The sequence below is a fragment of the Ammospiza caudacuta genome, chromosome 8 (assembly GCF_027887145.1).
Source record: "Ammospiza caudacuta isolate bAmmCau1 chromosome 8, bAmmCau1.pri, whole genome shotgun sequence".
Classification (NCBI taxonomy): Eukaryota; Metazoa; Chordata; class Aves; order Passeriformes; family Passerellidae; genus Ammospiza; species Ammospiza caudacuta.
In genome coordinates, this window is record NC_080600.1 from 17,653,125 (window position 1) to 17,679,925 (window position 26,801).

Below are 26,801 nucleotides of genomic sequence, written 5' to 3' on the forward strand. Positions count from 1 at the left end.
TTCTCCACCTTCAAGATGAACTAAATGAACTCAGCAGCATTTTAACCTAAATTCTTTATCACAGTTAAGAGGAGGTAACTTTCTCTTGATTTGAAGGAAAAGGAATTAGTGTACTCAAGTATGCTGAGAGCCAGTCTCTGCATGGTCATTACTACACACATGCCCTCTCAATTCTTTACAGTTAATTGATAAAAATGTTCAAAAAATGGTAAAGGTTTGCTTACATTGCTGGCTTTGCAAGGAGCATAAATCCTCCCATTACGAGGAAGTTTGTTACTGAAGTACAATACCTAATATAGGGAAGAAAAAGATCTTCAATTAGAAAGTGAAAACATCCCAGAAAGCAGCAACTGTTGAAATGTCCAAGAGTTTATGATGACCTCTGTAATATCTTTTACTACACAAGTTATAGAGTACTTGAGCAATACTCTGTTACTGAACACTTGGCATTCACCTTCCACATGGAGCAGTGAACATGCACTACTACACATTTCTGCTGCCATCAGCACAAGGCAGAGGGCTTACTTGACTTTTACTTTTGTTTCTCTCAAATTTGGGTGTGTACAGAATAAACTACCTGTTTGAACCATTTAGTACTACTAGCTTCTAATTACAGTCAGGATGGAAATTTCAAGAGAGGAATTTTCTCTTTTCCTGCTATTCAACATTCTATGACTTTTCTCCACCACCATTAGAAAAACAAAACAAAACAAAACCACCCTTTTCCAAGGGAAGAGGTCTCTGCTTAGCCCATTTAACAGATGATACTTGTGTTGCCTGACTGATCTTGAAAGATACTCATGGTGTAACACCAAGGCTCTGATGCCATACACATAAAAACATGTAAGCAATAGCGAGCAAAGAGGGAGTGCAGAAGACAAGCAGTAGTGAGAACAGAGGTTAGGTACTTCAGTCTTTGAGGAAGAAAAAATTAAAACCTTCTATTCTGAGTAATGAGAACCAATTTTGAAAATCTAGGTTACAAGAAAAATTCGAGTTGAAGACTAAGTAAGAAAATGAGAAAACACATATTTAGATTTATGAACAATCTATATGATAAACAAAGATGGAAGCTTCTTTTAGGGTGATACAGCATAAGTTTGTCACTGACCTAGCAAAAATGTTCTTGGTTGTGTCTGTGTTCAAAAAAAGTGCAACTAGTTGTCCATCAAACTGCTATTGCATAACAAAGTTGACAACTACTGCATAATAACAAGTAGATAATCTCAAAATTTTGTTTCCTTAGATATTTTCAGATATCTGGTAACCAAGATACAACACTTTTAAACTTTCTGTTAAACCATTATTTTTCACAAAAACCTGTAATTATTAAGTATGATGAGACTTCTGTCACATTTAAATAAAATTGTCCAGAAACTAGAAGTTACTGTCAGGAAAGACAGAGAACAGGCTGAGTGCATAGATCTTCTCTCCCAAAATGCATTAAGCCAATAAAAACAATAACTAGGAAAATCCAGACTTAATGCTCAGTACTAAAGCAGCTCCAGCTTTTGGGTGACAGGTGTAATGCCAGCTGTTTAGCAGGCATGAGGACAGAAGAATTTTTGTCTGGAAGACAATCTTTAGTTAATGGCTACTGAAAAAGCATTTTGTAACCTCAATAAACCCCCAAAGGCAGCTCTAATTAGCAGCGGTATAACCTAGCAATGGTAAGTCTTGTCACATTATACTACACAAGATCCTTAATAAGTGATGAATATTTAGGTTTATAGGCAGCAACCAAAGAAGAATCTGTACCCAGAGTTTTACACAAAGGAAGGTGATGCTGTTCATGTGCTCCACTGGTGAAGACTTGGAAATACATCTCACTAAAAATGAATCCATTTGTGTAAAACTCCACACATTTCTAAATCACAACAATGCAACAGTCACATAGCTTTCCTTATGACCTACTTTCCCTTAACTCAGGGCTTGTTGCAGTCAGTAGATTAAGCCTGCAGAGACTCAAGATGAGAGGGAATTGGATACTTGCTCAGTGTAACTATCCAAAAAGAGACTGGAATGCTTCAGGATGGCCAAGCTCCTGGCTTCTTTTACTCCATGAAGAAAGCTACTTAAAGAAGCTCCATGTTGACCAATGAGATAGCACAGCTTGCTGAACCTGCTTGCCATTTCCTGCAACAACTGGATTGCATTTGCATTGCCCAAATTATCTGTAACAGACCAGAAAGCAATTTAGATTACCTTATGAAAGAGCAGCACCCATTAACAGAGAAAATCTCAACATGGTGCTGTTTAGATGTTTTATCAGTACTTTCACCTCATGGATACATTATCCAGAATCAGAAATTCAACAGTTTTAGACTAAATACAGCTCAAATAATGAAGGTATTTCAGGTGAAACCATCAGGAAAGTGCAAATATTAACAGAATGAACACTGTCAAAATGCAACTGTCTTTCATCTCTTCATCCAAACAGGGGAGAAAGCAAGAGCTTAGTTTTATCTTGAAAATATCTTATTAGGTTTAAATTTTGCATAACAGAAACTGTAGGGGGAACGATATCAAGGAAAACATTAAAAGAAGGTCTTACCTAAACCTAAAAGAGGTCTAAGAACCTGAGATTTGATCTCACTCAGTCTGAAATAAAACCTTCTCTCAGTAGCAGCCAACTCATGCAAACTGGCAATATATCCCATTACGTTTTTGTCAACTAAGGCCAGACAGTTGTCACCACCAGCTATCACATTGCTTATGTACCCTATCTGAAAGATGAAAAAGAGAAAAGAAAAAACAGCAGCTTTAATGTTTTTCTTTTTACACCCCAATTTAAAAATAGAGTAATGCAAATAAAGCATATGTTGAAGAGCTAAGTGGTAGTAATTGATGGTAAGCATTAATTACCTTCAATAACAAACAACCCACTCAATACTGTCTAAATACAGGAATGACAAAAGCTGAAGATACATTTATGAACTGCTGTTCATTTTCCTGACTCTGACAAAACCAAAAGACAATAAATACATAAATCACCTTTTAAGGTGGCTCATACTACCATTCCATGTTTAAGAGACAGTGACCTTCAATTCAGTACATCATACATTTCTCCTATTAAATATGAAGAATATAATTTATTAGAGCTATGACTGTGCTCTAGACAGGTCCTTTCTCGACCCAGAATATGCCAATTTATTGATAAGAATCCAGTTTATTGATACTGCAATATTACTAACAGTAGTACTTGCTTTCCACAGTAGTTCAAAGCAGAATTCTTATCTAAAGTCAGCACAAGTGCCACTGATGCATTATGGTTCCTCATGAATTTTGGCCCACATGCAAAAGTGAGTAATTCAGAGTTTGAGCTCTACTTTTATTTCCTTGATTGATAAATAGAGGATTCCTTTGAAACACTGAGCCAAAGTCTTTCCACAGGCAACCAGTTCTTATATGCAAGAGCCTACCAGTCACCCTTGAAGAGAAGGGAATGGCTAGCAACAATCTTACAGAAGGCACACAGGTGTGTGTGTCTGCATGCACAGACACAGACCCAGTGTCTAAGTCTCTGTCCCTCCTCAAAACACTTCCCAAACAGCTTTCCTGCTCAATTTAGGGAAATAGCAGTGATACCCAGAGGAGCTAAGGCAGAGACACTCTCTGCCCTCATAATTTCCTTTTTGTTACCTTAAACTCATGTTGGTTTGAAGCCATACACAAACTGGAAGAGGACATGTAATCACAGTTCACACTGCTACCTCATGCCAACCTCAAGGCACATGTAAAATTCAGCTTCATGAAAAAACCTGTGTAGGGGCAGCCCCTGTCTCCCATTGACATCAAATGCACATTTTTGCTCAGATCTCCCTTTGCACTCATGTGAAAGGGAGGGGTGGGGAAGGAGAAGGTGCAGAACTCACAGGGACCTTCTGCCCAGTCACTAACAAGAGGCAGAATGGAGTTATAGAACAGAGCAGCCCATGGCCTCAGCCAGTTGAGAGACAAGCAAGTGAAGAGCAGTAGCAGTGAAGCCTGGACACAAAGACTGGTGAAGCAGAGCACAATAAAAGTGTGCCTTTCTGCAGCACACACAGATGTAAGGTAATGGATTAACATACTAGAAACACCTCCTTGTCCCTCAAACAGAAGGGAAGGCCAAGAAACAGGCAGGGGAGAGAACAATACAAACTTGACCTCCTTTCTGCACCCCATCCAATGTGCTCCTCGTTTGACTACTAGGAACCAACCACGTGCCTTGACACCCTTACAGCTCATCAAGCCACCAGCACCACGCTGTTTCCTAAGAGCACCAGTATGATCTGTACTGACTTAAAGGAAATAACACTCACCTTACTACAAGCTACTAACAAAGCTGGACTCTTAGAACAGCTATTTTCATTCAAATTATTTTCTGTTGATGTCTCCTGGCCACAGTAATATAATCCAGGCTGGAAGTCTTTCTCATCTGCTAAGAAGAGAGAATAATCTAGTCCTGCTGCTGTAGTCCAAATACCTTCACCGCACACCTAAAATTCAGGAGGAAGGAAGACATTAAAAATCATCACCCAAAGCTGGAAGGAGAGAAAAGTATATAACTTTTCTAGTCACACATGTACATAATTCACCTGCCAAGAACAAACTATTGCAATAACCAGCCAATTTTTCAGCTTCAGTGTCTCATAACATATAAACTCCTTGCACATATACTGAAAACTCTTTCCAGTTTTCTTTCTAATGGTTGATTTTTTTTGCCTTTCAGTTACAAATCAGTTTTATTTTTAAATGGGCATCAAGTGAGTTTGATTAAAGTGGAACACTATTCTCCCCTCTACATTTAACTGGGAAATCTATATAAAGTTGGGAGACAATTAATCTGCTGTACATTAATTTGCATAAGGCCTAAACAGGACAACTATGCAGCTAGCTTTCCATTAAGATGAGCACTAGAAAACATGGGAAAGGCTGTGGTCTAACCCAAAAATTGTTATTTTGCTATTCACTCAATGTGGTGAAAAGTTCAAAACAAAGAGAAAACCCACTGCCAAAATTCTGCAAAGCTCCGGAAATAAGGAAACGAACAACAAATGTGGGTGTGGTCCAACCAAACTAAAAACACTAGAAACAATTGTTTAGAATAAAAACAGAGCTCTGAAGTATTCACAAGTTTCAACACTGCAACATCAATATCAGAAAAATCAAACATAAGGTAAAAGTGAAATCTGATAGGAAAATAGAACAGTCACATTTCTCAGTTCTAGAACTTCACTGTGGTCAAAAACCAGAGGAAGTCTGTGAAAATGATTTCTTGTGTAGATTTTCACAAGCTCACCTAAAGATCATTTTACAGCATAAGCCAAAGAAAATCAAGGGCTCTGTTATTAAATAGCACATAGATCCATGAACAGGTCCTTCTCAGAAATTACTCTGCATTCACTTGTACAAGAAGAAAACCACAGAAAACAAAGTACCTTTGCAAGACGAGGGACGGTTGTTGGGGAGTTCAAGTGACCAAGCTGGCCAGAGATATTACTGCCCCAGGAATACACCTGCAAGAAGCAGTGCTGAACATCAGAATGAACATTTATATACATGGAAACATACTGAACTGTGGTAGTACAACACATCAAGTGCAAACACACAAGTCAAGGCTATAGGAGTCATGTACTGAGAAGCATTTCCTTCATTTTCACTGCCTTCCTACATTCTGAGATTGTCTTCTCACATTCAGAAATAGAATGCATCAAATCAACTCACAGCAATCTTTAAACATAATGTTGATGGTACGTGCAGAACTTGGGCAGAAATACAATTTACATTCCACAACACTTCCATGCTGCCTCCCACAAACAGGAACAAAAGTTTAGAAGCAAAAGAAACTAAAAACTAGAAAAGACCAAACATGATAATTATGTCTGAGAAACAACAAATGGTAACAATGACTTGTACCTGGGATTTGGCAGTGAGTGCTAAGGAATGATGGCCACCAGCAGAGAGGTGAATCACTTCCTTACCATCAAGGCTTTTCACACACAGTGGCTGAAGCCTGTCATTCCCCAGAACCCGTAAGGTGAGGGAAGACGGGTAGAATGTGGGAAAAAGAAAAAATATTATCAGAGGTACTGTTAATGTGGAAACACTCAAGGTTTTATTTCCTTCTCCAAAACAAATTAGAAAAAACAAATACATATGGAACCTTCTGGCAATAAACCAGCTTAGTCAAAATGATCAGGAAGGGCAAAAGTTGATGACAAACCTCACCCCAATTTGGATAAATTCAAAATATCACCAAAACTATTACTGACTACAAAGGGTAAAATTGGAATTGATTGATGCTCAGTAACAACACAGCTTAAAACATATTACTTGGAGAAAATTAGATCACAACATCTGAAAGAACAAGCAGACACTGCATGGCAGATGTTTAAATTTGAGAAGCTGAGAGTGTTCAATACTCAAAATTTCCTAGCAATCTACTGAATAAAAAAACATTTTTCAAAGAAATCTCACCTTGGCAGAACATCACCATGCCCTAGCTGTCCTTCCTTGCCCTTCCCCCAGCTCCACACCTCTGTTCTTAGAGAGGGCAAAAGAGCATCAGCTTCACCACTGTAGGTTGGAGTCAGAGCCACAGTCCTCATTTTTGCCCGTCCTACCTTCCGTAAGAGCCTTGGGGAAACTGAGCAGAGGCCAAGAATGAGAAAAATTTCTGATCATTTTCATAAATGCATCACTCAGATTGTGCATTACACAGTAACAACACTACTTAATAGCAAGTGATCAAAACTTCTTGAAGCAGTTTTAATTCAAGCCCGAGAACAAAGGTTGACAGGTAAGACAATAGGTTATGGATACAAAGAGGTACCACAGGTAGTAAAACCAGGTAGATATCAAGTAGTTTTTACCAGCTTCTAAAGTATAGCAGACATATGAAAACCATGCAGTTATAATGAAGCAAAGAAACCAAAACAAACTATACATTAAAGTGTTTTGAAAAAAAATATATCCTTGGAGTGAACAGAAGACTTGAATACTTCCTAAACTTCCCCTCAAATGCAAGATCAATATAGAACTAAACCATATATACATTCAGAGCAATTAACAGCACTAAATTCTGTGAGGGAACAAAGTCATTAACTTTGAAGTTCAGCAGTGGGAACTGGAATACTTATAGGTCTCTGGCTCAAAACCAGCTCAGTGCAGTGCAGATTACAGACCACAGATTTTTATCTTTGGCTACAAAACCACCATGAAAGATCATTTGGCAATATGACTCCTCCAATGTGCTCACTTTACCTTATTTTAACAAGAAAGACCATTTGTAGACCCACTGTTTTTAGTTTTCTTAGCATGCAGTATCTGCTAGTCTTTACTCTCTCCACTGCTTTCAAGCCTTAAGGTATCATTTAGAATTCATACACATCTTTGAGAGATCATTGGATTTGTGTTTAATAAATATTTGGGGTTTTTTTCACTTACAAACCTCCACATTATTATAAGTTTTCCAGTGTTTTTTCCCCAACATGCTTGTTTACCTTGTGACAACAAGCCAGGCAGGGAAAGTCTTCGACTCCCTCCTTCAGATTCCTCTTCCCTAATATCTACTAGACTGGAACTCTTCTTCCCCTGCATGGATTCCAGCCTGACTTGCTCCTCTCGGCTGTCCTTCAGAGCTTCGGGCCCCGGGGACCTGCTGCCCGACTGAGATCCCGGCTCACTCGAGGATGTGCCGTAGAAGTTCATGACCTTCTTCAGGGACAAGGCTCCAGCCTCGTAGGTGGCAGCGACTCTCACCCCAACTGCTGAGGCACACGAGGCCACCAGGCTGTTCAGGGTGGATGTGCTGCTGCCTGGGGGTCCAGGGATACAAGCACTGAGCTGCTCCTCTTGAGATGGCTAAAACCAAAGGGAAGTGGGAAACTATCAGAGCAGGCAGCACAGTAGGATGATGATACACATTCACTATTCAAACCACGGGCCAGACTGAACACCATATAATATTTATTATTAATGTTTACTGTAAATTATAGATGTATTTTAACTGTATAATATAAATTATCCAGATTTTTTATGCTTAGGTGTACATCTATTGCTCAGAATGATTTTTTAAAGGTAGCACCAAGCACCATTTCTAAAAGGACTGGGCTTTGTCTGTTACACCTGCCCACATAAGAGACTGTAAGTCTGGGGTTTTTAAATAGCAACAAAAAAAGGATATTTGCACACAAATATAAGAAGGGATATAATTTTAAGCTTATTGCCAACTTCTTTGCCACCAATGAAAGTGCATCAGTGAGCATGCTCCATTTTGAGAGAGACAAGAGCTCTTTTCAATATGTAAAAGGTAAACAGCAATTCATGGATTCATTTTGCAAGGCCTATCTTAAAACCAAACTGGGCTGTGTCTCCTTACACCGTTGTTGTATCCATATAAAGCTTAGTCAATAACCCTCAAGTCACACGAGGGACAAATTGACCGAAGGCAATTATTAGCCCCAGCACACCATTACCTGTAATAGCAAACAGCTGACCCACCAAATAAGAAACAATGCCCAAAATGACCTCTGACAAATAGCTTGAATATTAAAACAAAGACAGCAAAGTCCTGTTTTCCCATCTAATACACAGTGGAAAATAGTATTATTGCAAGTACTACAGCTCATTTTATTCCGACAAAATAAAAACAATCTTTGACTTTAAAGCTTAGGTTAAAGGACTGGGATTGGTTCTATTTACTTCATCCTATTTCTAAAAGGCATACCTAAGCAAAACAGGAAGGAAAACTTCATTTGTGTAGGAAAGCAAAGAAAAATGAAGGATTTTATTAATGCTGAAACGTTACATTAGACCTCATCTCTGCTCTTCACCTTTATGTCAATAGTGGAAGATTCAGTGAATCAATTCCAGTCTTGATTCCTGAAACTGTGCAAGGAAAACAGTGCTCTGGAAATATGCCAGGAACAAGGAACTGACAACGGGAGCATGAATCTATGTGTTTCAGTCATTTCTCAATGCTGGAGCTCTTGCAGGAGTCTGAGGAGCCCACAACTGCTAGAATGCATTCATTATAGCAAGAAGCAAAAGAAAGAGCAAATGTATTTACACAACATGCATTTCTCTAAAGGAAGTTTTCCTCAGAGAAAGAAAGCATAACTTGCTGAACTACTAAGTACTGGACAGATTTTAAAACTATGTGGTTTTGTTGTCATCAGAAGCAGTAACAAAAATCAACTATTTTGTAGGTATTGTGAAATTTATTTCCCAGAACCACCGTGGAGAATATTTTACTGCAACTACTAAAAAAATAAATAAATTTATGTCTGCACAAGACTTTAAATGACAAAAGAAATTTTCAGTGTCAGTTTTGCAAATTAGGCCACAGAGCAGCAGGGCTCCTCACAGGACAGCAGTTAAGTAAGGACTGCCAGACTGTGCTGCAAGATTCTGGATAGGTTTTCTGTCTAGTAACTTTTGGGTTCTATCTTCTTCCCTTTGCCCCTAATCACATTTCCTTTTTTTTTTTTTTCCCTCTCTAAAACCCAGAAAAAAATATTTTGTCAGGGAGCCACAAACAGCTCTTAAACCATCATGTCAAGAATTTTCTGAAGCTCACTAAGAGATGAGTACTTGACTGTTCTGCTATAGCACCAGAACAGTGTTGTTAAATCATTTTCCACACTACACAGAGTAGTACTTACACATCTCCCACTGCTTTTTACGAGTTTGTGCCACCCCTACATTATTACCATTAGAAACCTTTTGGTCAAACCTTTTAGCAATCTGCAATCCAGAATTTTAAACTGATTGAGAAATTAGATGGATTTGTGAGGGATTTGTTCCAGGTACAGAAATTAAACCCTCACCTTAAAGGTAAATTGGATGAGTACCAGTAAGATCCACTGAATCCTTCTGCCCCACACAAATGGAAACCCATGCATCAGGAAACAGAGCATGGAAATTTGCTTATGTGGTTCTGGTACTGCAGACCATGAGGAAGAGAGATTAAAACACTGTCAAGGCTGCCCACAATGAAGGCTCACAATTGAACAACAGTGGGGAACAAAAAAATCTTCCACTTAAAAGCTGAGGACCATCAGTGAAAAAGCCACTTGGAAACTATAAAAACACCATAGCTATAGTAAAGTAAATTTTTCATTTGTAAAAAGAGTAATGTTGTCACACATGCAAGAGAAGTTGTTGCAAATTATAACTGTGCTGTAATTTGTAATTAGGTACCAACCTGTTCAGGCTCTGTAGAGATGTTTTTATTCAGGCTCTCATTTAATGAGTTATCTGACAAACCAATTAAGTACTCTTTCCCCTCTTGTTTATCTGAGAACAGAATATTTCCCGAACTTGAAATTCCACTATCTTCCCGACCATCGCTGCTGGAAAGGCCACTTGGTCCATCAGATTCTAAATCCACGAGCCTGTGTTGTTCCACAAGTGGTTTCTGACAGTTTTCACTTTGGCCAGCTGTTACACCTTTCCCTCCAGGGGTGTCCAATGAGGGACAGAAAACATGGTTTTCTGGCTGGTTATCAGACAGTGCTACACCCAGTGGGCAGCAGTGACTATCTGAAATGATGACATGATCTTCCTTGTCTGTCATGGTAATGAGAGGCTGACTGCAGTGATTGCATCTCTCTGGGATAGGCTTCATTTCCTGCACGGGGAGGCATTGTACCAGAGCCAGGCTGTGGTAGGCTCCACAAGCAATCTGGAGCACCACACGTCCTGCCAGGTGCTCTACCTTCTGTGGCTTTGTCACTGGGAAAGTTGTTGTTATGAGGCCGAGCTGGCAGCCACTCCCCCAGGCCCATATCTCTCTGCTCAGCGACAGTGCCAGCGTGTGCTCCTCTCCACATGCCAGCTGCAAAATCCGCACGGACAGCAGAGGGCTGGTTTCAGAGTCACAGATACTGACCAGCTGCGGCTGGGGCACACAGGGCTGGTTGGCAGCTGCACACTGGCCAGCAGAGTTGTCCCCCCACATGTACACCACGCCGCTCTCCGTCACCGCTCCATTGTGGAAGCTGCCGGCTGCCACTGTAATTATACGATGGCCAAGCAAAGTACTCTCTAAGAGAGGACTGTTAACACATTCCTCAGGTCCTGATCTCCAGGGCAGCTTTCCAAAACTGTAGACCTCTCCACCTGGGAGGGTGGAAAAAAGAAAAACAAATCCTAGTATGAGTGTAAAACCATTGTTAAACCAATGCAAAAATACGAAGACTGCTTCAGACAAACAGATATGAATTCCTAGCTTAGTCCAGGCTCAACAAGACTATAGCTATTGATATAAGAAGGCTGCTGGTTGCCCTCTGCAATTGCTGCTGTTAAGTTCTACACCTCACACTAATGTTACCCTGTGCATGCATGCACTGTTAAAGTAAGTAATGCTTTTCTGCTAAAAACTCCATTATGCTCCAGTCAAGCGAGTTAAGTGTATTCGTTGGTCCTTTCTAATTTAAGAACATACTAAAGGACATACAAATGTGTATGAAAAGCACAAAGTACAGTCCTCATCTTTCCAAACACAGATCTAGTATCACTTCTGAAAGAAAAAAACTTGACAATAACTGAAGATTGTTACTGCCCCAGACCATAACAATTAGGTGTTTATTACCTTCAGTTAGAAGTAAGCCATGGTGGATTCCAAGGGCTGCCTGTAACACTGTCTTTCCACTGAGGCCTGGGAGCCTTTCTGGAGTCACAGAGCAGGAACCAGCCTTCCAAACATAGACCAGGCCTCTCTCTTTGGCTCCTTCTGCCTCTTCTGAGCTACAAAGATTGCATGAAATTGGAACACAATCAGGATGAAGTTTTCCATGGTTCAGTACTGCCTGTGTAGGAAAGGCTTGGTAGTTCAGACATTAGCTTTACTTTCAAGCCAACATATTTATATTATCAAATTGTGAAGTAAATGTTATTTAAATGAAAAGGTGTCTTCTGTTTGAAACCATAAGCTTTTTCACATTTGTACTTGTCCATGTACCAATTGCTCCCATTAATAGTGTGTTTAAAACATTACACCTGTAGGAGCTCATCCTTTATACACTTTCATTTCTACCTCTAGAGATAAAAACGAGGTTTTGATTATTTGGGTTTTTTTCCTTCTTTGTAAATTCTTAATGAGTGGCCCAGATTCAAATGAGTCAGCTATTCAAATCAACTGAACCATGAAAAAACAAATATCCTGAAATAGTGTGCAATTATCAGGGCTTGCAGGAGTGACTGGAACTATGCAAACTTCAACACACTGTGGTTTGAATGCTCAGTCAGCAACTTCTCCAACTCAGCACAAAGAAATTCCTCAGAATTTTGACAAGCCCACAGTTTTAACAATTTGAAGAATCCCTTGATTTAAATACAAAAAGTTATGTTAAGCATCAATATAGCCTACCTTAAATTAAGACTAGACTTAAATTAAGAGTCAAGCTTAATTCCCTAGAATTTTATATAGACTAGACTGTTATCTACTCAGAAAGAAAAAAAGAGGTTTAGATCCTAATTTGACAATAGCCAAGTCACTCACTCCCTTCATAAATCAGCTCTTGCAGCTTGACATGAACTTGTGGAATTAAATACATTAAGATGGCAAGGGAAGGTTTGACAGAATTACAGTCTTTGTCTAGAAGAAAAGGCACAAGAAATAAAATGTACTCCAAACCTGTAGCAAACCCATAAAAAAGCTATTCTGATACACCACACTGCAGGCAAACTCATGCAAGTAGCCCTGTTCCTGCAGGCCATGGATCTGTTAATATATGTACTTTGTTAACTGTGGTGCACAGGATGAACATCCTTATGCAATCTGCCTCTGAAACATTCCAGTTAAGAATAGCTAGGAAACCAAATTATCTCTCTTAGCTCCTGTGTCCATCCCAAATATCTTTATTTTTCTATAAAATAGAAAGAAAAGAAAGAAAAAATTTAAAAGGTGACAGTCTAGAACTCTTCTAGAATTCACGTAAATAGTAAAGCAAACATTTAAAATGCAAACAGATTTAAAATGCAGAGTCCACCTTGCACTTCAAATACATAGGACTTGTGTTTAGAATAGAAGTAAATTTAAAAGGCACCAATCAAGGAATATATACACAAAGAAAAAAAAAAGGCTTAAAATTTTAATATCAATATAAGGATATTTCACCTAAGATAAAAATACAGATTTTACACAGATGGGCAAAGTACTCCAAAGGATACAAAATTATAATATTGAGAATTTTCATCAATATATTGTACATCAAATCAGTTCAACACCCAATATTTGTGCTTTTATCCGTTTAACAGGTCTTCAGAAAACAGTGTAAAACAAATCTGGACCTCTACCAAGTATCTCAGTGCAAGAAAAGCCTACTGGAGGACTACTGATCCAGAATCAAAATTCACAGGGGCAGGTACCAGACAGGATGTACTGTTCACTTGGGACTGCTACTTTCAAGTTTGTAGCCTGTGGCTATGGCTCCAGAAATTACAACCATCAGCTTAAAAAAGAAGTTGCTGTTGTAGCACCTTTAGTGTTCCAGCCACAACTGAAGCCAAGATAAGAATCTTCCCTTTAGTGAAAGTTTTAGTACAAGTTACATAAAGAGTATGCTGATATCACTTGATTTTCCAGGATGACCATGAGCTGCTCTATTTCAGGGAGCCTCTGTGGTTTCACCTAGCTGCTCATTCTCACCTTCTTTCCTGTGAGTCCATCTGTCAGTGGCAGCACTCCATCCCCACCAAATTGCTCCTCTTTCAAAAGGAACAATAGAATTTGCACAAACTGAAAAACAAAAAGCCCAGCAATTTAGTCACAAACAACATAAAACAATAACAACAACAAAACCCCAAAAACCTCCAAAGGTTTAGCTCCTGCATTCAATAAATAAACACTTGCACACTGCCAGAAGGGATCAAGTATTTATATTTAGTTCACTCACACTGAGTTGGCAGACAGAAGCTAAACAGCCAGACTCGTCCTAACTACTCAGCTCACAATGGCTCTATTGTAAGGACAGAATGAACAAAACCTCATTCAAAGGCAGAAATCCACATCAATCTCTCTATACAATTCTCATTACACCACGCAAAAAACACCAAATTGATTCATTTTCAGTCATAAGACAGAATTCAATACTCAGCTAAATTTAAGATGAATAGATTTGCATGAGCAGAAAATGATTAGGAGTTGAATTTGTAACTTAATTCCTGAAGCAAATCACACATCACCATTAGCAGGTGCAATAGTGCCTGGGCAGAAATGCAGAAAGCAGAGTCCAAAACATTCATGCAAACTGGTAGCAGAGTGCCTATGGAGATAAAGACAACCACAGAAGACGAGGGGAAAAAAGAGGCTGCTCTAGCCACAATTTCATCCTTTCAGATTTTGCATTTTGCAAGTTCACCACCACACCTTTCCATCCTCATGAAGATAACTTTGTACTGCTTTTCTTGGAATAAAACAAAGCTACAGTTAATCTTTGTTTCTTATGAGCTGTTTGGCTTCTTTTAGTATTAAAAGAATGGCGATTTCTCTTGATCTACTCCTTACTATATGAAGTATTACAAATATTACATTAATGCATGTGTATAATCACATTTATTCAAAGTTTCACATATAAATGCTTTAGAGCTGTTGCTTTATTATAGTTGCTGTCTGATATCCACTGTAACAAAACAGAAAACAAATAAGTTAGTATAAAAATTAAGACCCAGAATAAGTCATCTGAAGCTTTTGTATGCAGAAATATATATGGCCAGTCATGCATACAAGAGACCAAATATATTCAGACCTGTAACTCTCATACAGGAGTTTCAGAGCACACTTGGAAACAGTAATCATCAAGTTGATAAATAATTAAAATAATTAACAAAACCTCCAACACTTCCACTGGAGTGCTGTGAATAATGAATTACCAAGGAGACCTTCACATATAGAAACAACACAGCATACAAACAATTCCAGTCCTGCACATACAGGACCCTAAGAAGAGTGATTTGGGCTTCAGAGTTGGCAAGGAACAGACCTCAAAAAGATAAAGATTTGATAACATTTGGTAGTGTGATAAGTCATATACACCCTGCTCTAAAAAACCCCCAAAACCCCAAAAACCAGAGCATACTTTCTAGGAACACAGACACACCAGTCACCACAAAGGTTCTGCTTTCAAGACAGCCTCTCCTTCCTCAACTACAAAAGGAAAAAACCACTTACAACTGTAAAAGTTAACTTTTAAAATATTAACAAAGGAGTCTCACAAATACAAAGGAACTGTCATGTGATGCTTCAGCAGCAGAGGTGTTGATGAAACATCAAAGGAAAATGGAAGTGCCTTTTGGAACCATAATGTGCTCTTGCTCAGAGCAAGTAAATTTAGGGTTTTCTTTAGCCTACTCAAAACCACCTAACCCTACAATTCATTCTCTTGAAAATGCCAGCACCCCTCCTTTGTGAAGGACTCTAGCTTCAAATAAAATGACTCAGTGGGTCACAGAATCAAAGAGATGAACATCTGATAGAGTAATTGAAGTATCAACAAATACACCATTTACATTACATATAGTTATTTGAGGTTAAGGAACTAAAATTCTTGACTTCTAGAATTTATGGACTTTTTATGGACTCAGAATTTTTTTCATTTTCATGAGCCTTAACTGCAAAAAAATTTATGGTAGTTGTCATGAAACCTTCTGATTGTAACAAAATAAAGACAGGCATTTGATTAGCTGTTTTGCAAGATCTGCCTTCAAAGCCAAATTGAAAAACTATTTACATAATTCTTAAGTAAGAAAGCTGCAACAGTGGCAAATTAGAAACTAAGAGCATGATAGATATTTTCTTTACAGAAGCTCACACTTCAGGTTGCATTACCAAGCATTTCTGCACATAAGGGAAAACAAGAGTCAAACTGTCTTCTTTCCACAGATGAGACATATTTAAGGCATTTTGAAATCACTTTCAATTTCAGTTCAAGTTCTTATTCACTCCTAGGACAGCACAACATTATTCCCATTTCACAGCTAATGCAAAATACAAGTTGCTTTGCCACAGCTACAAACTAAGTAAAGTTCTTGTAACAGAAGGTTTCTTCCTCCCAACAGAAACATGTCGCTTTCCTTGCTTACCCTCACATCATTTATACATTGTGTCCTCTCCACTAAGTTTACCTGCATTGTTATTAGCTGTAGCATTCACGGAGGTGAACGCCCAGGCACAAAACAACACTCGTGCATGGAAGCTCAGTGTGACACCAGCACCCTCACTGCTCTGCCCAGACCTTCACCGTTACATTTTGCTTCCAACGCTGCAAGTGCAAAGCAGCAAGCAGTGCCAATTATGAAATGGATTTGTGCTACAGACAGATGGTCACTGGCATGACACTGATGTCATGCTCTCCACTTCCAAAGTTAAAAGCTAATTCTCCAGAAATCCAACGCTACCACACCGTAACAACTGCCACTGTTGGGAATGATGTGGAGCAAACACTTCTCTCCCTATCACGGACTGTGCTCTTCGCTGACCAGTTTTAAGCAAGCACCACAGACATGAAGGTAACCTCACATTCACTGCTGAACAGCAGCAGCTGGTATGCCGCTGACTTTGAGCAACACTGGAACTCCCATGAGCCTCATGTCAATAAACACTGCAAATATTTCTACAGCTTTCACACATGTTTACTTATGTATTTCCAAATACATTTTTAATACATTTGTTGCATCACATTTAGCAATAACTCGCAGGACCAAGACTGCACATTTGTCATACAGAATTACCTACTCAGGTTCTGAAGAGGTGATCTCCAAGCTTCCTCATTCAAAACAGAGTTGTCAACATCGTTTACTACTGGCAACTGTGGCTTACATAAAATGTGTGACTGGTTAAAGAGGCCCTTGTGTTTTGGTCAGCATTAACCACTGCTTTTAACATTGTGTGATTAAGATCTGCTCAGAACAAAACAAAACAACTGGCTACTGAGAGACAGTAGAGATCCCTTTGGATGAGGGCGAGGGTGCAAAGCTTTTAACGCCAGCTCCAGCGAATGCAGGATGGTAGCAAAATAAAGCAGTAAAGAAGCCGGGGGAAAAAACCAACACAGGTGAAAATTAACTGCTACAGCATGCAATTAAAAATTTAAAATTTACCGCACTCGTAAGAGACATAAAAAATCTGAATCTCCTCCTGCCTCTTTTTTCTTTTTTGATTATACCTAAATTTTGCACATTCTCATGTGGTTACCCGTCTGAAGACAGTTCACTCTGCAGAAATTGAAAGTGCAAAGTACAGCCAGTTTACATTAGCTGCTGCCCTACAACAGCAGTGATTAACTACAAATCATCTACGAGCACTCCGGTTGCTCCGTATTTTCGTTCTGGAAGAGGAGGCCTGTGACAGGGACAGGACACCACGTCACCTGTACAGGATGCTGCAGCCGCAGCAGCACCATCACTCAATACACTCCAAAAGCCGAACTGCATTAACACCCGAGCAAGCAAGGCACGCATAGGGACAGGACCTTTAAACGCAAGTGGGAGGAGATGAAGGGCATGTCAGTTACAGTTCGGGGTCTCTTTCCACCATGAGGGAGGGGACCTTTCAGACCCGACAGAAATACACCTCGATATCTGTGCTGTACCAGCCCATCACAGCGCGGTTGGAGTTGGACACCCAGGGTCGGTCAGAGCTGCTCTTCGGCCTCTCCCCAAGTCCCAGAGCTCAGCCGGGGGCAGCGCAGGGCCTGTCCCGTGTGTCTCCGGTGCCGCCGGGCGCTCCCGTCCCGCAGCGCAGGTGCGGCAGGCGCGGGGAGCGCGGCCGCCCTCAGGCGCGGCTCCCCCCTCAGGCGCGGCTCCCCCTTGCCCCGCGCGCAGCCCCGCGCGCAGCCCCGCACCTGTTGCCGCCCGCAGCCGCGCGCTGCCCGCAGCCCCTCGCGCCGCCCGGCTGACTCACGCGGGGGCGCGCGACGCGCAGGAGGCGGGGCCAGCGCCGACGGGTCCCTGCCCGGGACAAAACAGGCAGAGACCGGAGCGACACGTGGGTGTGCGTCGAGAAATATTCGAGGCGCAAATAAAGAGCTCGGGGCCGGCCCAGGCAGGATCGGTGACAGCGACAGCGCCCGCCCGACCCTCCCGGCTCCGCAAACCCGCCCGACACCGCTGCTTTAGCGGGGAGCAGGTCTGCGCCACAGCTGCCCCAGGCCCAACGTGGAGCGGCCTGGTGTGAATAGCTGTGCTGCCACGTGTGCATGCGCGTGTTTGTGCGAGCCATGCACACACGCCTAGGTGTGCTTTTCCACACGCATAGATTGCACATAGAATACATTTAAATATGTACACATAAATAGAGCAATATCTGTATATATGCAATATGTATATACACCTATGTGTGTATATACACGCATGCTATACATATATATATATTAATTTATTTTTTTTCAGTTACAACAATCAGCAGCTATAAGCATGCTTTCTTCATTTATCATCTCTGGCTACCTGGCAAAAGTTGGATTACTTCTCTTTGTGACAGTATTTCCCCTCTACTCCCTGACATGCAGAGGCCGGGTGGTTGGGTTGCAACAAGAAATCATTCCTGCCTTCCCAAGACATTTTTGCTTTAAATAAATAACTATGCTCATGGAAAGTGTTATTCTTGGACATCTAAATATTGAAGCAAAGTGAAGATTGCATGTGATATGTTCAAATAAAAACTGAAGGATCTAATGGGTCAGCATAAAAATACCACAGGACAATGTCTGCTCCCTCAGCCCTTGTCATTTTCCCTGTGTGGGTTGGGTGTTAATCCTAGGAAGCTGCACAGTGAATCCTGCTCATGCAGGACTATAAGAAGGGGATTTTTGGCCATCCACATCCAGGGTAAATCCCCTGTGCATTCCCTGCTCTGCAGTGGGCAGGGTTAATCACTTTGGTTATTCTGACATATGGACGAGACCATCAGCTACAGCTCATTGCACCCCTTGGACACGTAATCCAGCAGGGACAGACAGGTCCCCACGCTGACGGAAATGCCAAAGCAAGGGCAGTCAATGTACAGCTCCTGCAGAAAGCACAGCTCAGCCACAGTGCTCAGAAAGCTCACCCGAGAGCCCAGAGGCTGAAGTCTGAAGCCTAGAACTGCTACAGGCAGGGAGGGAAGGCAAGGTCTGCTCCTGTGTGAAACCTAGCCCTTCATTATCCAACTCACTACACTGAGAGCTGCTTAACTGAAATAAGTGTGTACAAGCAGAAAGTTTGGATTTATAAATTCTCCATCGTCAGGTATGAAAAATGTTGGCTGTTTTTGGAGGGCATGTACCAAAGGAACTGAAATCAATGGAAATACTCCAGAGGTGCATCTGGACTTTCAGAAATCACAAGACCCTTTGAGGCAGAGACCTCATGCGAGTCATATGAGCTGTTATTTACAGACACAGAGGATGAGGAGGAGCAAGGAGAAAAAAAGAGATACAGTTTAATTTAAACAGGACAACATGGGAGACATGCTGTGTGTAAGTGCTGTTAGACCAGGATGCAGCAGCTGCTGTTCAGAGAGAAGGAGCTCCCAAGAAGTCCAAGGCCTCCAGCACATGGAAGCAGTGACTGCAGCAGAGGTATTTAATGTCATATTGTGATACTTCTGCATTGAGATAGGGGAAGCCTGGGTGCTTCCACTTGTGGGAGTGCAAAGCTGTCACATTTGCTTCTAACCAGACAGCATCAAACTTTGCAGCTTCAGGCTTGTGAAGCTACTGAAAGAGGAATCTACCTTAGATGACAATAAGTGTCTTTGATGAGATGAGCAGGGAGAGGAGATTGCACTCCAGCAAGTTCTATGCCAGTGAGAGATTGCAAAACAGGGAGGCAGCCAACAACCTACAGTTCTGGAGGAGGCAGCATGCCACAGATTGCAAATCCTGTGTTGACAAATTATAACCCATTCAACAGAGCTGCTTGGGAGGGCTTGAAGCCTGCTTGCCATTTACTGCTACCTTTTTCTATAGCTGAGTAGTGTACAGCACTGCTATGCTGTATGGGCCAAATTACCAGGCTGTGTAAATTATACAGTTGTGAGGAAGGAGGTGAAGGGTAAGGGATTAAGGGGGAGAAGAATACATAAATGTAAGCTTCCTGAAATTTCACTCCTGCATTTGAGTTTTGGTTCCTGCCCTAACAGGTTATTATAATTCAGGTTGAGGGGAAATAGCATGCCTTTAGCATGATGCTGGCAGAAGTACCCTCTGCAGTTAAGGCAGTTTTATCTTTGTGTGTTCTGAGTGAACAACAGAGGAACCAACACAGGAACACACAGACAGTTGCTCCCCTCACAGCCAGTACTGGAGATCTATGACTGGAAGAGAGAAATGAAAATGATGTGCATTGCTCAAAGCCACTGCAGTCAAGGAGAAAGAAAAGAAACTCATCAGTAGAATGGAGTTTGCCAGTGACACAGTTTGTCCCCTTTTCCTATGCCAGCTGTTAGATGTAACCAGAGCATCCCTTTCTCTACCTCCTCTGCAGCCCCTGCAGCTCCATAGCCTCCAGAGCTGGAGGTACTGCACACAGGGACCTTGGAGTGACACTGATTCTTTCCAGGAGCAAGATGTTGTGGAGGGGTTCAAATGGGTGAGGTGCAGCATCCAGAGAGCCAGAAAGGAGATATTTTATCCAATGGTTATTCCAGCCATTAATCAGTACTTAATTACTGAATGACCTGCTAGTAGACCCAGCAATCTAAAACACATACCAATTTCTTCATGAAGCAGAGACCAGGCATCCCATTTGGAGCTGCCACATCCTATGTACATCTAGAGAAGCTGTGTGAAGGATCCTGTGCGACTGTGTACAAGGGGATCAGCAGGTGAGCAATACTACCTTCCCAGTGCTTGCTGGAAACACCTCCTATGGCAGATAAAGGCAAATCAAAAGTCCAGTTTTGCCTTTAACATGATATTTGCAAAGCCCCATCCCCATTTTTCAGGGAACTCCTCCACTGCAGCCGTGGAGGTATCACAAAGACTCTTTGATCCACAGCAGTGTGCCAGGAGATTGTCTGGCTGAACCAGGGGGGAAGCAAAGGTTTTCCTTGAAGTGAGCAATCTCTGCATAGTTGAAAAATCTGGCATGAGGTCATGCTGGCATCACACAGGGACAGGAAAGCTGTGAGAAGGTGGAGTGGGGCCACTGCTCAAAGCTATGCTCTAGCAATACCTGGATAGCAGCACAGTGCTTGTTTAGTCAGGTGGGCTGGTCTCAGCTCACTGCTAATGAACACAGGATGGAGGAGGTCTGGAATTACCTTTGAGTTTGGCCTGAGTGGGTCAGCAAGCCCCAGAAATTTTGCTTGGGTGTTTGCTTGGGAGACTGTTAGTGTTATCATGCCAAGCACTGAGAAGCTTCATGTGACTTTCTACTGTGACCTGACAGGATCAACAGCCAGGTGGTGGCACTGAAAGTGATCAAGCTGGAGGCAGAGGAGGGAGTGCCCTTTACAGCCATTCGGGAAGGTAAGACATAGAGGAGCATCACTCTTGAAGAGCGTTTGTTTTAACATGGAAAAGCTCCATAATGTCTTCCTCAGTCCTTCCTTGCTTATTCAATGTGCCAGCTGTCCTTCTCCCAAAATTCTCAGTGTCCTTATCCTCTCATGGAGGATGTCTTCACGCTGGGCTGGACAGGCATGGAATGGACAGAGAAGGAATCTCTGGTGTATGCGCTTGTGAGAGATGCACCCATGCCTGTGATAAGGAAAGTGCCAGCTGCAGCCAGAGCATGTTCTTTCTAGCAGTGTCAGGGCCCCCTTGCACCTTCTGCTTGCTGCCTCCTTCACAGCTGCTTTCTCTCTCCCTCTAGAAAGTACACAGCATTTGCCACTGCTGCATTGGGCAGTTGTAGACTTGTTACTACAACCATGACACTTTCCTAGCCAATTCCTGGAGCATCACAGATCCCAGCCCGAAGATAGATACTTTCAATAAAAGTGATGTGTAATAACATGTGTTATTTCAGTCCAATGAGAAATTCTTCTTATCAGTCGACTTTGTAGAGCACTGGGCAGATTTCTCAATTTTGATTTTGGCTGAAAGTATTTACATTTCCCTACAGACTAAGTTCACAAGCCTGCTTGACTGAGGCTTCTATTTTCATCTGCTGTACAATCCCAAGAAGACCATAATCTGTTTTCTTCCACGCACAGAAATATGCAACTGTTGTGCCAGTCTGTTTTATGGTATTAGTGAAAGCTATCCATGTAGGACAACACACATGAGGGGTTTTTTTAGTTCTTACTGCACTTTTGAAACTAGGGTTAATCTTGTGACAGGGATGGAGAGTCAGGGATCAGATGTGCCAGCTTTCACAGAGCAGTGCCAGCACAGAAGGACTCTCAAAGCAGTCAACTCAGAATAACGAGAGAGGTTACTGAATCCACTCCAGGTTTATAACTGTAATTAAGACAAGAAAGTTTACAAAGTCCTTAGTCCAATTCTGTGTGAAAGCAGAGACACACCTAAATATGCCTATTTAAAAAATGGCTTGTGTTACCTTTCCTCATTTGCTGTGGTGCTTTTGCTCTGCATTTACACTTGTAGCCCACCAGTAAAATAAGCATTAAAAGCTTTATCTGCATTGAACTAATGATGCACCAAAGATCAGCACCCCTTTAACATGCTCTACTGGACAGGCTGAGAGTCTTAACTTCATTCATTATGGGAGAAAACACGGGCGATCCTATGAAGGGTCTGCTTTAAGTAGGTCTTTTGTGCACTGCTGAGCTTTGCAGCATCTGACACCTCAAATTTACAATGTAAGCCAGTAGCAAAAACAAAGCACAAGATTTATTAAGGCGGCGCATTCTCTGCTACCCTGGAGGAATGTGCTCCCCTGACAAAGAGACGCTTCACCCCAGGAAGCCCCGCAGAGACAAAATGCGTTTAAAGCTCGGCTCTGGCAGTAGCACCTGACACCCCAGCAGGGGGTTGTAGAAGCAACAAAGTGAGGAGCAGTTCCCAGAAGCCTGATTGAGGCACAGGCGCTGAATCCTCCATTTTACTGTGGACCCTCTGTGCTGCCCCTCTGGAGCAAAAATTCCGGTCATATGGAATTTTTGAGGTATCACAGAGTCAGGTTATCATGTTCTGTAGCAGATGGGCTCTAGCCAGAGTATTTTTACTAGATTCATAGCAAGTGTGAAGCATGTTTAAGGTCCATACTGCTATGCACTCGGGACGTACTGGTGGTAGCTAAATGGACTAGTATCAATGGCAGAGGCAGTTTAGCTGCAGCAACACCAAGCTCTGTGCAAGAACTACTTCGTAATCCAGTAGTTGTGCTGAATCAGGCATCCCTCACTGCTCAGTAGTCTCAGGAGTGACACAGGCTTGGGCCACAGCTGTGTCCCACAGTGTAACTCTGGCAGTAGGGCTTTTAGAACCAGGTGAGATTGTTATGGTCACAAAAGGCAAAGTGCTAATCCGGTATAAATTTGCTTTGCCTGCATGAAACTCTTCAAATATCTTTTTCAGATTGTGTGAAAAACAAAAAAGCAGCTTTTAATGTGACTAAAACTCTGCCTCCCACATCTGGCCCATGCTCTGTATTATGTGCTTCAGCTAATTCAGCTGAAACAAGATTGTATGCCCGTGCCTTATTTGAATGAAATTTGTAGCACTGTGTGGTCTGACAGCAAGCTAATTTGGTTTTAATCAGCAGCAAAAAGTGGGTCTGGAACAGCTCTGAGGCTATTCTGCTATGTCAGAAGCAGAACTAAGATCTCCAGTCAGGGACATCTGCTTTATCGGGGCTTTGGGGCTTCTCTCTGTGTAGTTTGTGTTCCCTGTTTGTGAACAGCTAGGTCAGATTATGCAGTTGTGCCAGTGACCTACAGGCAAAGTAATCCCAGCTTCACCTCTTCCCCACATTCCTCCTCTGTACAGAGTGACTGCTATATTGTCTCATACCTAAGGTAGCAAATGATTAAGCTGTGCAGACTGAGGAACTGACTTTCTGCTGAGAAGCTCCTTTCATATGAGTTCTGCCTGGAGCCTGCTCTAACATAGCAAACCCAATGCACAGCCAAAAGGCTCAGAAAGCTGCAGCTCCTGCCTTAGCATAAGTCAGGGCTCTGTAGTCTATATGTGACCCGAGACTGTGCTGCCCCCTGCATCACCACACCCTGGATGTGACAAGGCTTGGCAAGGGCAGGTCAGGACCCAAGGACCAGGGACACACAGTTGCAATGATGCTTTTGATAGTTAATCTGAAAGAAAAGTGTGCCTAAGTTTTATAAGTACATACAAGTTACTATTCACTCGGTAACTTCATTCTGCTGCATTCTGGCTCTCGGAGCTCCTAGGTCCTCCCTCTCAGCATTTACCTTGAAAAAATTACATCTCCTCAATTTATAAGCTGACACATGGGAACTCTGAACTGCTCTTTCTGACAGAGGCAAGATCCCACCTCTGAGAGATGGATGGGCTTCTGCCAAGCCTGGAGCACTGATGCTTGCTTCTCTGCAGAGCTGTTCCATCCTCCTTCAGGCTCAGTGGCTGCCACTTCTTACAGAACTGCCAAGTCTGGACTATTACTCCCCAGTTTTTTATTTTCGCTGCCTTGTTTTGTGCATGATCTCCTTCCATTTCCAGCAGCAGTAAAGTTGATCTTCCTTTTGTGTTTTCCCAGCTTCTCTTCTCAAGTGTTTGAAACATGCCAACATTGTACTGCTTCATGACATTATCCAGACCAAGGAGACACTAACATTTGTCTTTGAGTACATGGTGAGTTCATGTTTTTCTAGCTTCCTGTGGAGCTAGTACTGGGAAGTATTGGGAAGTGGCTGCAGAATGAATTTACTGCTCTAAGAGACATCTACAAAGAAACAAGTTGTAATTCTGTAGTGCAATGATTGATTTTCCTTCTTGATCTCCTGCTTTCCAGCCACACAGCCTTACTCTTTTCTTTCTGCATATGCGACAGCTGTATGCAAAAATAATTCCATGTCTTGTGTCCACTGGGGTGACAGACATTATTTACTTCCATTTCTGCCTTGCCAACACAATAAAAGTACTGTTTTTCTGCCACAGGAAGGATAGGAAATAATGATATGAGCTCACATCCCAGCTGGGGTCAGATTTGGCACTGACCCCAGTGGCTTACCATGACCAAGCTGTGAGTTGCTCTCATGGGGAGACCAGGATACCAATAAAATTCTCCACTTAAATCTTGCTACTTCTCATGCTTTTGCAGATAGTCTACCAAATGATAAAGAAAATACAGAGGCTATGTCTTCTTATTGCAGCTCTGTGGTTAGTTCTGGCACAAGTATGAATTCTGTTAAGCAGCAGCTTCAGGTCACAAGTGCTGGGTCAGATAACACGTCAGCCAGGTCCCTAGTGTGGCCCAGAACTTAAGCACATGCTTGTGTGCTGCATCAGACCAGATGTTCAGCCAGGTGAAATAGGCAGCTTTGTAGCAGTTGCATAGTTTTCCATTTACAGAAGAGGCATTGTTGGTAGAGGCATTTTACAGCAGAAGCTTTACCTCAAGTTCTTTTCTTTTGTTTAGCACACAGATCTAGCACAGTACATGAGCCAGCATCCTGGAGGACTCCATTTGTGCAATGTTATGGTGAGTTCCTTAGAAGACTTGTATCCCTTAAGGCATGAGGAAGAGTTATTTTCCACTATGTATGGTCACTGTAAATTACTTACTAATATTTGTTACATATATGACAAAAACTTGGGAGAAAATCTACCTTTGATGATATAACAAGCTCCCTCAGTCTCCAAGCCTTTTTTCAGTTAGCCCCTCTTCCTATTTTCTGAGCCTACAAGCAGGCATTCAGCTTTTGAGAACAATGACATCTTGTGGCAAGGAAACCTATCTCTACACAAATTTTTGTCCTCTTATAGTTACAACACATTATTCATCTCTCTAATTAAAAACTCTCACATCTCACCCTTTTCTCATTTGGAACTATCTTCATATTTGCAGTTGTTTAAGTCCCTTTTGTTTCTCCCATACCTTTTGTGGTTGACTGGATCTGAACACAGCCAAACATGTACCATTACTTTATAGATTGATGTTATAATAGTCTCCTGCTCTCCTCTGTATGCATCTTCACATTTAATGAACTTTCAGGACTGCTGCTGCACACTGGCTTAAGGTTTCAGTGCAGATGTCCTCAGTGAATGTCTGGGCCCTTTTCCTGAGCAGCTTCAGTTATTTATCTTACAGCTGTCAACAATAACTTTGTATCTTATCAAACTGCCTATTCATCTGGCTTTGTCAGATCTCTCTGAAGTTCCTCACTGTCACTTGTTATCACAACTAATCTAAATACTTCTGTCATCTTCAAATGTTGCCACATTGTTCACATCTTTTTCCAGATAGTTGTTAAGCAACACCAATTCTGATGAAGTTTTTTGGGGCCTCAGATTTTAAACATCCTTAAAGCTCAGCTACATCTGAGATGCAGTGTAGCAGTTTTGGCGCAGATCTCAAGGGTTCTGCTACCAGACATGCTCGTAAAGCACATGGAGCACATGGCTGTAATATGTACTCCCTGGCATTTCTGTGAATAAACACTAGCCAGCTGCTCTGCTTTCCTGTCCGGAATACTCACTGTCAGCAGGAACTGAACTACAAATTATTTACTGCTCCTTCAGGAGGGTCATCTAGCTTGCTTCATTTTTGCTGGCAAATGCAGTTTGTTTTCTCTGAGTGATTCCTATATAATATAAGTATGCAGTATGTTACAGGGACAATTGTCTGATACAAAAATGACCTATGGGTGTCACTGTTTTTCCTCCTCTTCAGGTTAAACCTCTGGCGAAAAATATCTTTTCTCTGATGAAGTCTTCTTACTTTTG

General features: G+C 41.6%; 2 protein-coding genes across 2 annotated transcripts in view; one reads left to right on the forward strand and one right to left on the reverse strand.

Moving 5' to 3' along the window:
- ALS2 (alsin Rho guanine nucleotide exchange factor ALS2) overlaps positions 1-17,871 on the reverse strand; it is a 36,839-nt gene extending 18,968 nt beyond the window's left edge. Inside the window, exons 1-12 of the mRNA XM_058809220.1 lie at positions 17,832-17,871; positions 13,640-13,729; positions 11,582-11,736; positions 10,193-11,109; positions 7,488-7,848; positions 6,463-6,631; positions 5,902-5,998; positions 5,424-5,501; positions 4,305-4,481; positions 2,555-2,726; positions 1,994-2,174; positions 225-290 (exon numbers count right to left, since the gene is read on the reverse strand). Coding sequence (XP_058665203.1) covers positions 225-290; positions 1,994-2,174; positions 2,555-2,726; positions 4,305-4,481; positions 5,424-5,501; positions 5,902-5,998; positions 6,463-6,631; positions 7,488-7,848; positions 10,193-11,109; positions 11,582-11,736; positions 13,640-13,659 — 2,393 coding nt within the window. The 5' untranslated portion in view covers positions 13,660-13,729; positions 17,832-17,871. The remainder of the gene's footprint in view (positions 1-224; positions 291-1,993; positions 2,175-2,554; positions 2,727-4,304; positions 4,482-5,423; positions 5,502-5,901; positions 5,999-6,462; positions 6,632-7,487; positions 7,849-10,192; positions 11,110-11,581; positions 11,737-13,639; positions 13,730-17,831) is intronic.
- A 1,565-nt stretch (positions 17,872-19,436) lies between these two features.
- Positions 19,437-26,801, forward strand: part of CDK15 (cyclin dependent kinase 15) — a 36,714-nt gene continuing 29,349 nt past the window's right edge. Inside the window, exons 1-6 of the mRNA XM_058809722.1 lie at positions 19,437-19,547; positions 20,410-20,559; positions 20,697-20,794; positions 21,361-21,440; positions 24,613-24,707; positions 25,495-25,557. Coding sequence (XP_058665705.1) covers positions 19,437-19,547; positions 20,410-20,559; positions 20,697-20,794; positions 21,361-21,440; positions 24,613-24,707; positions 25,495-25,557 — 597 coding nt within the window. The remainder of the gene's footprint in view (positions 19,548-20,409; positions 20,560-20,696; positions 20,795-21,360; positions 21,441-24,612; positions 24,708-25,494; positions 25,558-26,801) is intronic.